This window comes from Cimex lectularius, unplaced genomic scaffold (assembly GCF_000648675.2).
Source record: "Cimex lectularius strain Harlan isolate CLEC.00 unplaced genomic scaffold, Clec_2.1 scaffold180, whole genome shotgun sequence".
Taxonomy (NCBI): Eukaryota; Metazoa; Arthropoda; class Insecta; order Hemiptera; family Cimicidae; genus Cimex; species Cimex lectularius.
This window is the reverse complement of record NW_019394226.1, coordinates 499,513-517,349: the sequence shown is the minus strand read 5'-3', so window position 1 is coordinate 517,349 and position 17,837 is coordinate 499,513. Positions and strand designations below refer to the sequence as shown.

At 33.0% G+C, this 17,837-nt stretch overlaps 1 protein-coding gene across 1 annotated transcript; it reads left to right on the top strand.

Moving 5' to 3' along the window:
- Positions 1–1,345, top strand: LOC106668204. Its single transcript, XM_014396736.1, has 2 exons — positions 1–111; positions 473–1,345. Exons 1-2 carry the CDS (start codon positions 76–78, stop codon positions 1,142–1,144), a joined length of 708 nt encoding a protein of 235 aa, XP_014252222.1. The 5' UTR covers positions 1–75; the 3' UTR covers positions 1,145–1,345.
- The last annotated feature ends 16,492 nt before the right edge of the window (positions 1,346–17,837 follow it).

Genomic DNA, 17,837 nt, shown 5'->3' with positions numbered 1-17,837 from the left:
CGTAATATCTATTGATAACAAAATGGATTGATTTCCACGGCAGAGCGATTATTCCGTCAAGAAAGCTCATGGAAGATGGGACTCCCACTGTTTCTTCTACTTTTATTAGCGGTAAAGAAGCGTTTTTTTCCTTGCTTATTATTACAGCTGTAAATATGTATTTTAGTTTTAGACTATTTAAAAGTTACATAGTTTTGTCTATATTATAATATAGATCACATTAAAATGATAAGCCCTGACAATGTAAAAAGTAATATTTCACTACGATTGAAACGTATTTAGAACATTTAAAGTTTTTAATGCAAAATTTAATATATATCAAGAATGAATATTTTACCACGTTTATTAGTAAAATTGAAATTATTATCGAATTCATTGACATTTCAAATATTTGATTGAAAAATTAATTGAAAAAAATTATAATATTATATTCAACGATATTTTAAATAACTTCTAATTTTTTCTTTCTCAGAATTCCAACAGTTCCAGCGGAAATGTTACAGATTTACAATTGGACATCCACCAGTTCGAATATGGCAAAATTCGCCTCGAAATGTACCGACTGAACGAAACAATTGAAACGTTCGCCAAAGAATGGAATACCGTGAAAGAAGATATGGAGGAGGTAAAACGAGAAATTTACAATGGATTTGTCCTACCCTCGAAAACGCGAGTTATGACAACTACCGAAAATTATTATTCAGGACAATCATATCATGGCAATTCATATGCAAGAACCGAACCTTATGAGTTAAAAGTACGAGACATGATGGTAAATCCAATTGAAACATACATTAATAATATTACAGAAGGAACGAGAATGCTTCAGAAAAGAATGGCTGCTGTAAAATCCCTGGTTGAATTACAAATGAAAATGGGTAAAGACCATGAAACGACGAATCAATGGGCTATTGAAACCGTTCGCGCTCTCGAGCAATCTTTAGAGAAACTGGTCAAAAAATCAAAAGACGGCATTCAAATTATTCAAGAAGTGTGTAAACAATTTCTATCATACAATTTCCGAGTAAGAAAAGCGGACGATATGACGTTCAAAAATCAGGTCTGCTCCATGCCGCAAGAGTACTACCAGTTCTTCTGCCAAACCTTACAAACATTGGAAGATAAATCGGGCAATGAAAATTAATAAAAAAGTGTGTGAGGTGATTAGTGACCGTTAATCGATATTTATTTAGAAATCGTGAGATGCGGTCTGGTGTGTATAATAAAAAATGGTTAATATTTAGTAGTTAGTTAGTTAGTTATTAATAGTTCTAATTCAATGTACGATCCACTAAATATTCTGTAATATCTGGAATAACTTAGTTAATAAAATACATGTTTTTTATATTGTTTGATTTTTTAAACGTATACACCTTTTTTAGATTTACTAGCTTGATGCGTTCGTCACTTTTGCTTGGGGGTTCGACGCCTACCAGGTTGACAGGTTGATTTACTCTAGTGGATTTTCACTTTTTGATGAACTCCTGGAGTTTTACATGTTGGACTAAAGTCGCCAGGTTGGAGATAGTCCAGAACTTGTTACTGAGTCTAGTTCTTCAGAAAAGAAATTTTAAGGCCTGCATGCAATGCCAGTTTAGTACCAATATAACAGGTCTCCGATATGGGAAATTAGTGATTAATTGGAGAACGTGAGATGCGGTCTGGTATGACTTAGTTTTAGAAAAATATTTTCTTTATCGTGCCAACGTTTCGAGCTTTACTGAGATCATTTTCAGAGATGAAAGTGTTTGTTTTCTGTGAACATGTGTATTGTATGTCGTTTTGAGAGTGCCAATCTAATCTCCAAATAATTATTACTTAACGGTCACTAAACACCTCACTAACACAATTGGACGACAAGTATAGACCGAAGAAGGTGAAACATATTCAATTATCCAGCCAAGATAGGGTTTTTCATATTTCTTTAACAACACTCTAAATATAGCATTTTATTTCAGTTTTACTTTGAGGTAAGTGTTCTGAGAAAGAAACTCTGCTGGAAACTACCATATTGTCTGGAGGTCAGGTACAGATACGGGAGTGTGAGGAATGCTTTGTAACAATGTATGGCCAAGTATGGTTCCTCATTTTTCTCAAACAATAGAAACACTTTTTTGATATTCATCAATAGTTCTCGATATTGAACTGGTCTTCCACGATGGATAGCATTTGTAGTGGTAACCTGAACTGGCATAGGGTCATTATAGGGTACGTCTTCACTCGTTGACTGGTTGAGTTGCTTAAGCCGGGAACACACCCGATGTTACCCGACGCAAATCCAAGTGCAATTTTCCGTAAGATTGTATTACCACCGTGCACATCTGCCCGATGCGATGCTATGCTACCCTACGTTTTGCGATCCCCACTATCCAGGTTTTCGTCGGGTTGTATCGAGTACGGTCAATACAAAAGAACCGGAAACTCATACTTTTATTCTAACTTCATTATTATTGCCGTCATATTAATTACAACATACTTATTTTAATATAAACCAAATTAACCGCGATCAAAAAGTCATTAGTTTTTATTTTAAAAAAATTAATTTTAATGGTTTGGTAAAAAATTAATCAAAACACCGGAATATCATTTTTTGATATAATAAATTTAACTAACAATTTATTACACGGTTTTACTTATAAAATTTAACGAACAATTTATTTCATTACACCATTTTCGTCGAGTAGCTTCAGAACAAGACACTCACATTTTTTTGTAGTTATTTCAACCTAAGTATATGTTATTTGTCATTATATTAATTACAACATGTAAACCAAATTAAACGAGATCAAATATTCATTAGTTTTTATAAAAATATTTAATTATGATGGTTAGGCGGAAAATTTATCAAAACATCGGAATAACATTATTTAAAACAATTAAATTTAACAAACAATTTATTCAAGGTTGTGCTCGTAAAATTTAACTAACAATTAATTACAAGGTTTTGCTCAAAATAGTGCATTAAAAACAAAAGAGGCGTTGCGATTGTGTTAGTGATTATTGTGATAAACGCGTGGACTCTACGCGACGTGTGCTTGCGTCGGATAGATGTGCACACCCCACCAAAACGTGGCAAGGCGTCGGGTAGCATCGGGTAGCGTCGCACAGCGCTACATCGGGTAAGTGTGTTTCCCGCTTTAAACACGTTTTAACATTGCTCCTCCTGACCTCCTCACTGAAGACGACGCAATGCCGAAATACGTTTTTAAACAAACCCGCGAGAGAAGACGGCTCCAATAAGTGACAATACGCCTTGCAGCACTGTCTTGATAATTACTAATACATATTTCTATTTAGTTGTCATAATTTATCATATTAATTATTTTAATTAAATATGGGTAAATTGAAAATTTGGCAAAAAGAGGGAAAAATTTGCAAGGTTGTAGGTTGAGATGAGATGATGTTCGGGTGGATCGAAGTCGGTCAACTAGCTAGCTTGAGAGAAGCGGCGTATTGAGCTGAGCCGAAGGTCGTGGGTTCGAATCCCTCTAGTGACACTTACTTTTTCATCTCAACCAAGCCTTTAGATTAAAAGTAGAATTAATTCAATTACTAATTATATTTTAAGAAACATTTTATAATTTTAAGAAATCTAGTAATCTTCCTAAGCATGAAAAAAAATTACTGGTATCATATATACTGATGGACAATATAAGTTAGGTTTATCCTTATTTTGCGTACCAAAAATAACTTTGGTTGTAAAAATAACATATTTAAAAAGAAAGTGATTATTACTAAAGTTATTCAGACATCGTGAGATGCGGTCGGGTGTGATGTAGGTTTCAGAAAAACATTTTCTTTATCGTGCCAACGTTCCGATCTGTTATTGAGATCATCTTCAGGGCCTGGGATTTACAAACAATGTTTACATTTAACAAATACATTTAGGATGTGGAAAAGTTAATTTATACAATGCAAAATATATTTTATATTCAAACAAAGTATTTCTTGTACAAATTCACTTTTCCACATCCTAAATGTAATTGTTAAATGTAAACATTGTTTGTAAATCCCAGGCCCTGAAGATGATCTCAATAAAGATCGAAACGTTGGCACGATAAAGAAAATGTTTTTCTGAAACCTACATCACAACCGACCGCATCTCACGATATCTGGTCGTTCTCACCGATAGTGGTCTAATTGACCATATTAATTATTTCAATTAATTATTCTTTTTATGTTATAGAAAGTTTTCTTGAATATTAAATCTATAAGATTTCGTGGTCCGATTGACCAAATAACTTATTTCAATTAATTAATCTTTATGTAAGGTTTTGGTTGAGATGAAAAAGCTAGTGTCACGTGCGGGATTCGAACCTACGACCTTCGGCTCAATACGCCGCTCTTTACTATTAAAAAAATAAAAGTATTATCATGTTCAATGGAATAAGAAATTAAGATGTCATTTGTCATCAAAGTTCTCACTGATGTGGGGGACAAATGGCACTACATGTTCTTCTTCTGTTATAATGAATTTAACTAACAATTTATTACACGGTTTTACTCATAAAATTAACTAACAATTTATTTCATGGTTTTGCTCATAAAATTTAACTAACAATTTATTTCATGGTTTTGCTCATAAAATTTAACTAACAATTTATTTCATGGTTTTGCTCATAAAATGACACCATTTTCGTCGAGTACCTTCAGAACAAGACACTCATATTTTTTGTAGTTTATTTCAACGTATAAACGATCTATTCATTCTGTAACAAAATTAAAACCTATTGAAATTCACCGCATTTAACAAAATGTATTTATACAATGCAAAAAAAAAAAAATATTTTTTTATATATTCAATCTCAACAAGAATGACACAATACGCAGAAAACAAACACATTGAGTGAGTACAAATATTTTGATTTAATATAAAAAAAATTTATTATTATTATTGCATTGTATAAATACATTTTGTTTCACATCGGACATGTATTTGTTAAATTTAAACAATGTTTGTAAATCCCGGGCTCTGAAGATGATCTCAATAAAGACCGAATCGTTGGCACGATAAATAAATGTTTTCGTTTTCTAAAACCTACGTCACACCAGACCTCATCAGACTAAGTATTGACTAACGGTCACTAAACACCGCACATTAATAATAATATGAATACTCATAAAGAAAAGGTAAAAACCATATACGAAATGATTAATGGAAACAATTTAACTAACAAAGAAAACGTTATCAGAAACAAAGATGCAACAAAGACGGAATCTCCAGAAATACCTGGTATCATTTATGTAAAACAGAAACAGAAGCAGAGTAAATTAAACCCCAGGGAAAGAATAAAATCGAAAAACCAATTTTAAAAAACTGCCATAATAAAAAAATCCCACCATAATACGAGATCCAATATTCATTCATCATAGTCTAATATAAAACGTCCGAGGAAGTCTCCTTATCAATTTAACAATAAAAATGATGACGTTGAAGGCCCTCGCGGCGTTATAGAGATAAAGGGTGTAACGCGCAATAACGGAATTCTGCCGATCATCTTAGTAAAAACGACATTACAAACGACTTGAAGGATTTACTTTATTATTTAGGAATCCAGCGAATCCATTCGAACGCGACATACAAATAATAATTTGAATGCCGTTTTTTTTTTTTTTCAAAAACAACGGCACTCCAAGGGTTGATATGGATATATATATATATAAATTTAACCCAGAGGGTTGATATGAAAAAATATATATATTCCCAACCTCGTTTAACCAACACCTCGTAATACTTGTGTAGTAAGTTCAGTGCATGCATGTTAAAATAAAGTACCTAATAGAAGAATTCTTTACAATTCCTTCAATCCAAATGGTCTAAATATTATTAATAACCATCAATGTCACTAAAGTATCCGGTGCGATCGCGTTGTATATATTATTTACCCATAATTTGATCTTAGGCAGTACTGTAGTGGATCAGTTCTTCAAAACCGAAGTTTTCGATCGAGTTTTGTACCAGGCTTGCTGTTCATGTTGAAGGGTTCGATTACATTAACCAATCTGATGCTTTACAGCTTACTAATCGAACGTGTTCCTCTGGGCAGCGTACTGGTACTCTTACTGTATCAAGTATACCTCTTAAAAGTTGGCATTACATCTCATACGCAAACCATTGATACCTTTGCAGACGACATAGATATTCTGTCACCTCATTCTTTAACCAGTGCAGTAAATATAAAAAAAGAATAACCTAAAATACAAGTTGACGAGAGACTAAACTGACGACAGAGCAGAGAGCAAATGAACAGAGTTCAGTCTTGCTAACATCCTGAGCAAAGCGTTTAGCAACACTTACCTCAAAATAAAGTTAAATAAAATTATATATTTATGAAAGAAGGCGTTATTGTTGAAAAAAAGTTTTCCTCCCTGAGATCTACCATGATATGTCACAGTGTTAGGTTTAGGAATGGTCGGTCACTGCCCTCAGTATCAAGTCCTGCACAATCGCAAGCTGTCGACTTTAGTCCAACATGTAAAACTCCAGGAGTTCATCAAAAAGTGAAAATCCACTAGAGGAAATCAACCTGTCAACCTGGTAGGCATCGAAACCCCAAGCAAAAGTGACGAACGCATCAAGCCAGTAAATGTAATAAAGGTGTATATGTTTAAGAAATCAAACAATACAAACATTATATATTTTATTAACTAAGTTATTCCAGGTATGACAGAATATTTAGTGGATCGGATATTGAATTAGAACTATTAACAATGACAATTTTTTTTATTAATTTTCATTGCCTGATTTTTCTTCCAATGTTTGTAAGGTTTGGCAGAAGAACTGGTAGTACTCTTCCGGCATGGAGCAGACCTCATTTTTGAACGTCATATCGTCCGCTTTTCTTACTCGGAAATTGTATGTTAGAAATTGTTTACACACTTCTTGAATAATTTGAATGCCGTCTTTTGATTTTTTGACCAGTTTCTCTAAAGATTGCTCGAGAGCGCGAACGGTTTCAATAGCCCATTGATTCGTCGTTTCATGGTCTTTACCCATTTTCATTTGTAATTCAACAAGGGATTTTACAGCAGCCATTCTTTTCTGAAGCAATCTCGTTCCTTCTGTAATATTATTAATACGTTCTCCAATTAATCATTAATTTCCCATATCGGAGACCTATTATATTGGTACTAAACTGGCATTGCATACAGGCCATAAAATTTCCTTTCTGAAGACTTCCGAGATATGGGCCATGTTTTGTCACTGGACTCAGTAACAAGATCTGGACAATCTGCAACCTTGCGACTTTAGTCCTACTCGGGAAACTCCAGGAGTTCATCAAAAAGTGAAAATCCACTAGAGTAAATCAACCTGTCAACCTGGTAGACGTCGAACCCCCAAGCAAAAGTGACGAACGCATCAAGCCAGTAAATGTAAAAAAGGTGTGTACGTTTAAAAAATCAAACAATATAAAAAACATGTATTTTATTAACTAAGTTATTCCAGATATTACAGAATATTTAGTGGATCGTACATTGAATTAGAACTATTAATAACTAACTAACTACTAAATGTTAACCATTTTTTATTAATCACACCAGACCGCATCTCACGATTTCTAAATAAATATCGATTAACGGTCACTAATCACCTCACACACTTTTTTATTAATTTTCATTGCCTGATTTATCTTCCAATGTTTGTAAGGTTTGGCAGAAGAACTGGTAGTACTCTTCCGGCATGGAGCAGACCTCATTTTTGAACGTCATATCGTCCGCTTTTCTTACTCGGAAATTGTATGTTAGAAATTGTTTACACACTTCTTGAATAATTTGAATGCCGTCTTTTGATTTTTTGACCAATTTCTCTAAAGATTGCTCGAGAGCACGAACGGTTTCAATAGCCCATTGATTCGTCGTTTGATGGTCTTTACCCATTTTCATTTGTAATTCAACCAGGGATTTTACAGCAGCCATTCTTTTCTGAAGCATTTTCGTTCCTTCTGTAATATTATTAATGTATGTTTCAATTGGATTTACCATCATGTCTCGTACTTTTAACTCATAAGGTTCGGTTCTTGCATATCTACTGCCATGATAAGATTGTCTCGAATAATAATTTTCGGTAGTTGTTTTCGAGGGTAGGACAAATCCATTGTAAATTTCTCGTTTTACCTCCTCCATATCTTATTTCACGTTATTCCATTCTTTGGCGAACGTTTCAATTGTTTCGTTCAGTCGGTACATTTCGAGGCGAATTTTGCCATATTCGAACTGGTGGATGTCCAATTGTAAATCTGTAACATTTCCATTAGGGGAAGAGCTGCAATGCTGAGAAATAAAACATATTTTGTTATAAATACATTTTTTGAAACGTTTACAATTATGTTTACTAGTTATTTAAAATTTCGCCTGACATAATTTTACAGTTCACAGCATTTTTTTCTTAATTTTTCTTTTTGTCATTTGGAACGTCAATGAATTCGTTAATGTCAATTTTTCTAATAAATGTTGTAAAATGTTGATAGTTATTGTACATTAAAATTGACATTAAACAAAGTTTAAAATTTCTAAATACATTTCAATTATAATGAGATATTGCTTTTTATATGGTTAGAGCTTATAAGTTCAATATTATTTATAATTTAATATAAGCACAACTACATAGCTTTTAACTAGTTTATAAATAAAGTACATATTAGTCGCTATTATTACAAGCAAAAAAAAAACCTGCAATAACAAGAGAAAAAGCAGTGAGAGAAACATCGTTGATGTGCTTTCGTAACGAAATGATCCTTTTGCTATGGAATATCCAGCCAGCGATTATTTTTCTTATCTTTATCTCTCGTTTATCTCCTTTTTACTGAAAGACCTTCAATCCTCCAAATATTTGTTCCATATCTTTCATTACCTTGCTATCGGAATGGTCATTATTTAATACAGCTATAGTTAGACCGAAAGGGGGTATTTTTTACCTAATACTTTTAAATACTTTTTTGTAGAAGCTAAGATAAGATTTTTCAATATTGTTAAGATACCTTAATCGCCATACTTCAATATTATAAAATAGAAAACTTGCTGTCATTGAATCGTTAAGTTTCTTTCGATTTGATATAAACCTTATTTTGGATTTCCTACAAATAACCATTATTGGTCCTTTTATTCAGCAAATTTTGCTGCAATACTAAAGACCATAGAGTTGGGAAGTTTAAATAAAGCTGATCCCTCTTTGGGTATGAGGTAATTACAACATAAAATGACAAGGATTGTTACGAAAATAAGCGAGAAAAAATTATAATTTTTGATCGTCAAATTTTTATTTTTCTGCCCATATGGATTAATTTACAATATTGAATAAATCTGGAATCAGGAAATTAAAAAATATAAAATATAAATATAAAATAATGGGCATAACATTTGACTGATAATTGCGATAAATGCGCAACAATTGCTGATGTTTAGGATTTTTTTATTTTTTATCTAACGCAATCTGAATAAACTAACCAAAGAAATCGCTTAGTCTAAACTCAGCAAAAATTTAAAACAGAAAGCTTTTTATTATCAATGGCGATAACAATTGACCCAATAAATCAAGTAATTGCATAAACCTAATTTTTTTCGTAAGGGGTTTCGCAATAGCATATCTACCACGCTTTGCAATACATGAACAACAAAACAACGGACGGGTTTGGTAATGTTCACCAGTTATCCTAAGCGACTGAGACGAACAGAACTTATAGAAAAGCAAAGTAGGAATGATTACTAAAAATGAGCTTCTATTCCAATGAAGAAAGTTCAGTTTGCTCATTTTTTAAACAAAATCATCAATTATTGGGTCATAAATTAAGTCCTTAGGGTTAATTATTATACATTAATTCGATATTATTATTAAATTTTATTATATATCGACTTCACAGGTGACATCCCATCATCACTACCTACAAATTGTGCGGTTTTTCTCGAAACAGACCACTGAAGATGGCAAGAAGCTCTAGAGAATCAAAATCTTTTCTACAGATTAAAAAAGCTAAGGAAGAAAGGTGGGGTGATCGGGAAAAATAGGTTCATCAACCGTCAGGCCCTAAATACATATAGCTCAGACCCTAGTTGGTTTTTAACAAAGTGCCTTGTTCCGTGAGATTTCCTTTTGGGACAAATCACTGGAGATGCAGAGAAAGAAATATTTTTGTATGGACCAAAAGTGGAAGGGCAGGAAGGCCAAAGTACATGGAAACGACCAGGTTCATCACGCCGCAGACCATAAGAACAAACCTCACAGATCCTCGTTTAAAAAACCACAGAAGATGACAATAAGCACTTATAACCACCTTCAAAAGTTGAGCGGGAGTGCGCGAGAATTCGCCTGATGCGCAGCGGCTCCCGACAGACGAGCAACGCATGGCGAGCAGAAAAGGTAACTTTTTTCTTGTTGTCTTCGCTCTTGCTTTTTTTCCCCGGGGACCACAACTTATAATAAAAATGATAAAGGAAATGAAAAAAACTAGTGGAAGCGTGCTGGGCCCATAACCCAGAGGTCCGTGGATCGAAACCACGCTCTGCTACCACTTATAACAGAAATGATAAAGGAAATGAAAAATATTTTATAAAAGAAAAATGTCGTGGTTATGAATAAGAATGAACAAAATATAAAAATTCCCTTTTTTAAATTTAAATTAAATAAAACAAATAGGTATGGATCCTTTCTATGATAAAAAATAGGCTGAATAAGCCCTTTTGGAAAAATTAAGAAAACAAAAAATTAAACGTTATGCCGGCAATAACTGAGAAATCAATTAACAAACGGACAAATAAAAATGAAAATGTTCTGCGGACACGAGGTTACCCCTTGCAGCTCGTTGAACAGTTTCCAGGCAGATAAATAATCGTCGAACTCCTGTCCACTCCGACGTGTAGAAAGATCTCCCTCCGTGAAAATAGGCTGCCGAGTTCAGATGATGTCGAATTGTGGTCCCCGGGGAAAAAAAGCAAGAGCGAAGACAACAAGAAAAAAAGCTACCTTTTCTGCTCGCCATGCGTTGCTCGTCTGCCGGGAGCCGCTGCGCATCCGGCGAATTCTCGCGCACTCCCGCTCAACTTTTGAAGGTGGTTATACACTGAAGAAGCAAAATCTTTCTTACAAATTACAACTGCTATGGTAGAATGGTCGAGGTGATCGGGAAAATCAAGGTTCATCGCCTATCAGTCTCTAAGAACTTATATCTCAGATCCTAATTTGTTTTAATGTTTTTAACTAAGTGTCTTGTTTAAATTCCGTGAGATTTCCTTTCGGGACAAATCACTGGAGATGCAGAGAAAGAAATATTTTTGTATTGACCAAAAGGGGAAGGGCAGGAAGGCCAAAGTACAAGGAAACGACCAGGTTCATCACGCCACAGACCATAAGAACAAACCCCACAGATCCTAGTTCTTTATGTTACGACCACTAATGTTGGTGAGAAGTCTACAGATCAAAACAGCAAGAATAGGCCAAAGTAATCGGTAGCGATCAAATTTCAGATTCATCAATCCTCAAATCTTCGCAATATGGTAAATATGTCTATACCGCGGTTCACCTAAAGCAATGATTTTTTGTTTTTGTTCAAGACATAAAGCGAGCGTTTGTTTTTTGAAACAATAACTACAAAAAGGGCTCTCCCCACTCCGTGGATTGTCTGGATTATTCACTTCTCGTGATTGTCAGCTTTCATTTGCCGTCGGCTGAAAGCGACCTATCAATAAGTTATGAAGGATCATCCTTTAAAAGGGATCGGACAATGGGGATCGTTGTTCCTCGATAACCCCGCTTTCGGCCGTTCCGTTTGGAAAAAGCTACCTTTGATTTATTAAAGGAATCGATGCTTTTCAAATAGACCTTGTTTCAACTTCAATCAACCATTTTTTTTTTTGTTATAATTTACAGAAAAGGCGACGTAGTAAAACAGCTTTCTATTTAGATAAACGAACGCATAAAACAATAAAAATTGGAACTTTATAGAATTTTTTTTTATAGGGATGGTGTTTGTAAATTACTTATATTTCAAATAAAGTGGATTTTGTCACGGTCCCTTCCAATTTCTTACTCCAATCGAAACTGATGATATTAAACTTCATTTAAAGAAAGTCGAAGTTTTCTAAAAACATTCTAAACAGTCTTTATTCCTCGGTATTGCATCCTTAAGATGAAAAACTGTTTGTTTGTGTTTATGGAATGGATCCCTCCGCTTCCATTCTATTAGGGCAGAAACGTTGCAAAGGGGTGGTGACAGACCCTTGTTTGTACCATGTCATCGCACCCTCGCTCGAACGGACAGACAGTTCCAAATGTCAACAAGAGAGAATTAGATGATTGGCGTCTTAAAATTATAGGAAAATCACGACTCTAGTGAAACACGCCATGGGATTGCTGCTGATAAATAATAAGATGGAGCTTGACATTTTTAAAAGAGAAGAATCAGTCTAACTGTGAGATCTGAAAGAGCACTGGTATTCAGGTCGAACTATTGTACTTTTGGACCCATGAACTAAGGGTCACATCATAATTATTCTATGAAATCTTTGATTTTTTAAAGTTTTAATTGTACGTGATACATGATGATGAGGTTGTAGTTTGATATTCTAATATACTATCTTGTTAATAAAGAAAGTAATAATTCTGAACAAACGAAAGGGCTTAGGCCAAAATATAAGTGAAATTCGACACACAGTCAGATTCTTGTAAATTTTAGAGGGGTTTTGTGTTTTCCAAAGAAAAAAAGTTTTAATTGTTAGTCATTATGAAAGCTGCAATATTATCAATCCTGCAGCTTGGTAGTCTCGTATTATCGAAGTACCAGTTCATGCCATAATTGATTTAGGTCATACTACTCGTGATCTTCAAAAGATCAAGATATAGCTTGATCTGCAATCATCACAATTTTCAGTAAAGATAGTTGTAATTTCTACCATATGTAAATATTTTAGGTCAAACGACAAGTTTGGGTGTCTGTGTGAAAATTCAGACCATATTTATACATTTGTGAGGATTAAAAATTCATTACATTTGTTTTGATTTTTTAACGCAATGTCTAGTTTGAAATGTTATGATTTTCTTTTGAAAATAAACACTGAAGATGGCAGAAGGCTAAAACATGTCAAGAGACCTAAATTAGTAAGGTTCTTCTCCTAAGATAGACCACTGAAGATGGAAAGAAGTCAAAACTTTTACATTGGAACAATCTCATTGATCCTAGCTTATTTTAAAATATAAAGAAGAAGAAGCCTTTAGGTAGAAAGGTTTTACGTCACACTACAAGTTTGGGTGTCAGAGTGGAAATTCAGGCAATATATCTAAACTTGAGAGAGTTTAAAATTTCCACAAAAGAACAGTTTATTATAAAACGTTATTTGGGGAGCAAAAGGCAAAGAGCAAAACCCTGCAGCTTAATCATATCAATGTTATGCTCATGCCGTAAAGAAAGTAATAGTAGTTGCTTTAGACAAAATTTCCAATTTTTGATCTTTAGATTAATCGTCTCAATTCAACCCATTTTCTCTATAAGAAAGCACTTGTAATTTTTGTCGTACAGAAAGAATTCCCACTTACGCAAAACTTGCCTAAAAAAGCTGTGATAATTCCTGTCATAAGTAAGTGATTTCGGTCCAAAGTAAAAACATTGCTACTAAATGACAATTAATTAAGGTTTTTAGTTGAGATGAAAAAAAGTTAATGGCACGAGAGGGATTCGAACCCACGACCTTCGGCTAGATACGCCGCTGCTCTATCACTTGAGCTATCGTGACCTCGATCCACTCGGACATCAACTTCCTATCTCAACCCCACCTTATGAGTTTTCCCTCCTTTTACCATTTTTCAAATGTCGTGTAATCGGTTTGGATTCTAAGGTGGGGTTGAGATGGGGAGTTGATGTCCGAGTGGATCGAGGTCACGATAGCTCAGGTGGTAGAGCAGCGGCGTATCTAGCCGAAGGTCGTGGGTTCGAATCCCTCTCATGCCATTAACTTTTTTTCATCTCAACTAAAAACCTTAATTAATTGTAATGTATTAATTGGTCAAGCGGACCACGAAAGTAGTGAATTGCTACTAAACATCTGAGAATTTCAAATTTTCAAAAGAAAACAGTTTAATTCTCAAATATTGATTAATTAGAAATACGGTGATTCTACAGTTTGGTATAATTATCCTTACATGCCAAAAAAAGCTCTGATAATTCCTGTCATACGTAAGTGATTTCGGTCCAAAGTCAAAACACTGCTACTAAACTTTTAAAAATTTCAAATTCTGGAAAGAAAACAGTATAATTGTTAAACATTGATCATCAATATGGTGAACCCATAATTTGATCTAATCATCCAGGCATGCCAAAAAAAGCTGCCGTAATTCATGTCCTATGTAAGTTATTTTGGTTCAAAGTCCCTTTCGATTTTTTGGGGGAAGGATCAAAACAGTGCAACTAAACATCTTAGAATTTCAAATTTTTGTAAGATAACAGAATAGTTATTAAATATTGATTAATTATAAATACGGTGTACCTAGAGTTTGGTATAATTATCCTTACATGCCAAAAAAAGCTCTGATAATTCCTGTCATACGTAAATGATTTCGGTCCAAAGTCAAAACACAGCTACTAAACTTCTGAGAATTTCAAATTTTGGAAAGAGAACAGAATAGTTGTTAAACATTTATTTATCATCAATACGGTGAACCCATAGTTTGGTCTAATCATCGAGGCATGGCAAAAAAGCTGCCGTAATTCCTGTCGTATGTAAGTGATTTCGGTCCAAAACCCTTTCGACTTTTTGGCCAAGCCTATTAACTTCTGGGAATTTCAAGTTTTCAAAAAAGAACAGTTTAATTGTCAAACATTGCTCGACAGCAAAATGGCGAACCTAAGTTTAAACTAATCATCCGGTTATGCCAAAAGCTGTGATAATTCCTTTCAGGTAGATGTGCTTCATATTAAACTAGCCTTTGTATTTTTTTGGAGTTGAAGTTTTAAAATTTTAATTGTGAACAAGAGTAAATCAGTTGCCAAGGATGAATCGATCTTGGTTTTTTTATGTGTGTTATTAACAGGTATTAGGTTAGAAACAGAATAATTTCCAACTTCATGCCAAGCATTCGTTTATTGTATAAACAACTTTAGGGCCTGATACAAATAAACAAAATTTACGGTCGGAAAATCATAATTTTCAATACTATTTACTTACTGAGCTGGATTATAATTTCTTTCGAGGCATAGAATACTATTGAATTACAAAAAATTAAATATAAATAATAAATAAAAATTAACAATTAATCACGATTATTATGAACAAATTTAATGTTATTCTATCCACAATTATGTTGAGTGTGTGGTAGTGACCGTAAACCAATGATTATTTGGAGATCGTGAGGTGCAGTCTGGTGTGATGTAGGTTTTAGAAAAAGAAATTTATTTATCGTGCCAACGTTTCGGTCTTTATTGAGATCATCTTCAGGGCCGGGGATTTACAAACATTGTTTAAATTTAACAAATACCTGTACGATGTGGAACAAAATGTATTTATACAATGCAAAAATAATAATAATTTTTTTAATATTAAATCAAAATATTTGTACTCACTCAAAGTGTTTGTTTTCAGCGTACTTGTGTCATTCTTGTTGAGATTAAATATTAATTATTATTATTATTATTATTATTTTTGCATTGTATAAATTCATTTTGTTCAATGCGGTGAATTTCAATAGGTTTTAATATTGTTACAGAATGAATACATCGTTTATTCGTCAGCATTGAAAAAATTTACTTTACCTTTTTTTCTTATTTTTAAAGTTAGGATTATTATTGAGAAGCCGGAAGATTTCAATGAGAATGGAAACGTTCGATCGCTCCTGTTGACTCGGGATGTTGAGACGAAATAAATTGAATATCAATTTTATGCAATTGCAAAAGTTTTCTAACTAGAAAGATTTTAAATTCAACTCTACTGCTCGAGATTGGAGGTTCGATGTTGAAACGCGTTTAAAGCGGAGAACATTCATTTTCTATATCTTCCCAACGTTTCGATCTTTATTGAGATCATCTTCTGGGCCTGGGATATATAAACATAGTTTAAATTTTTCAAATACCTGTAGGATGTGAAAAAAATGAATTTATACAATGCTAGAAAATTTTAGATTAAAAAAATATATAATGCTAGAAAATTTAGATTTAAAAAAATTTATACAATGCAAAAAAAATTTAGTTAAAAACAAAATTTATACAATGCTAGAAAATTTTAGATTTAAAAAAATTATAAAATGCTAGAAAATTTAGATTTAAAAAATTTATACAATGCTAGAAAAATTTTATATAAAAAAAATGAATTTATACAACGTGTCATGGAAATCACGACAATTTTTATTTAATTGGCTTTTTTTAATCTTTTTGTTATGTTGTAATAATGTTGTAAGTTAAATTATTGTTATTAACAATGAAGTAAACGTTATTGTATTGTCAAACAAACAATAATTTATTTAGAAAACATCTTATTTTGTATTTATTTAAATTGTTCAGTCAAGAAAATTTTGTTATTTCGATTTCTCTTATATAAAAATGTAAATAGTTCATTTGCCAAACAAATAGTTAGAAAAACTAGCGCTGCTTCCGCCATAACCAGTAGTAGCTTGAAGGCAGTCGTAGCGTCTACTTCGTATAATCTAAGGTTAACAGGTTGGCAAAAGAAAATATTTTAATTCTTTTTTGTATGATTATTTTGATTGAGATTGTTTTATATTTTATTTCGAAAATTTGAATTTGTTTGTTTATTTTTAGAAAGGAACATATTTTTTTGTAAGTCTGATTTTGTTTTGTTTGTATTCTATCCACAGCGCAGCAAGGATCTGCTGAATATTATTTTTTATTATTGTCCCATTCGGCAGTGTCCAAAAAAAGATACCTCATACCTTCATTACAAACGCTAGAAAATTTTAGATTAAAAAAACGATTTTACACAATGCTAGAAAATTTTAGATTAAAAAAAGAATTTATACAACGCTAGAAAATTTTAGATTAAAAAAAATGATTTTACACAATGCTAGAAAATTTTAGATTAAAAAAAGAATTTATACAACGCTAGAAAATATTAGATTAAAAAAATGATTTTACACAATGCTAGAAAATTTTAGATTCATTCAAAGTATTTGTACTCACTCAAAGTGTTTACACGGAAAACAAATACTTTGAGTAAGTACAAATACTTTGATTGAATCTAAAATTTTCTAGCATTGTATAAAAAATTTTTTAATATAAAATTTTCTAGCATTGTATAATTGTTTATAACCTAAAATTTTCTAGCATTGTACAAATTCATTCATTTTTTGCATCTAAAATTTTCTAGCATTGTATACATTCATTTTTTTCACATTCTACATGTATTTGTAAAATTTAAACAATGTTTGTAAATCTCAGGCCCTGAAGATGATCTCAACAAAGATCGAAACGCTGGCACGATAAAGAAAATGTTTTTCTAAAAACTACGTCAGACCAGACCGCACCTCACGATCTCCAAATAATTATGTTGAGTCTTCTTTGGATTTTTATTTCTCTGGAATCAGTTTTTTTAGGTCCAAGGCTGACCTGTAAAGAGTAAGAATTAAATCAGCAGGTGTAGAGGTGCGTGATGCTAACTATCACCCTTAAAAGTCTTAAGCCCGGTCAAAGCCTGGGCATTACTTTCCTCCCGAAATTATACAAGTCTCGCACTCGGCTACTAATAGACTATGCCCCTCCGGCTGTAGGGAAATAATAACCTAAAGAAATCCGGTTTGTTCTTCTGTACCTTATTCTGTTCCATCTCCTGTTGCATGAATTATTTTATTATTTGTTTTTAATAGACGATGATATCAACTAGTAGTTGTTGTTTTTTTATGTCTGCCG

Bases quoted from the DNA above. Each gene is read 5' to 3' on its own strand.
- LOC106668204 (XM_014396736.1), top strand. From the start codon at position 76: ATGGGACTCCCACTGTTTCTTCTACTTTTATTAGCG. The intron at 112-472 runs GTAAAGAAGCGT...TTTCTTTCTCAG, and splicing joins TTCTTCTACTTTTATTAGCG to AATTCCAACAGTTCCAGCGG.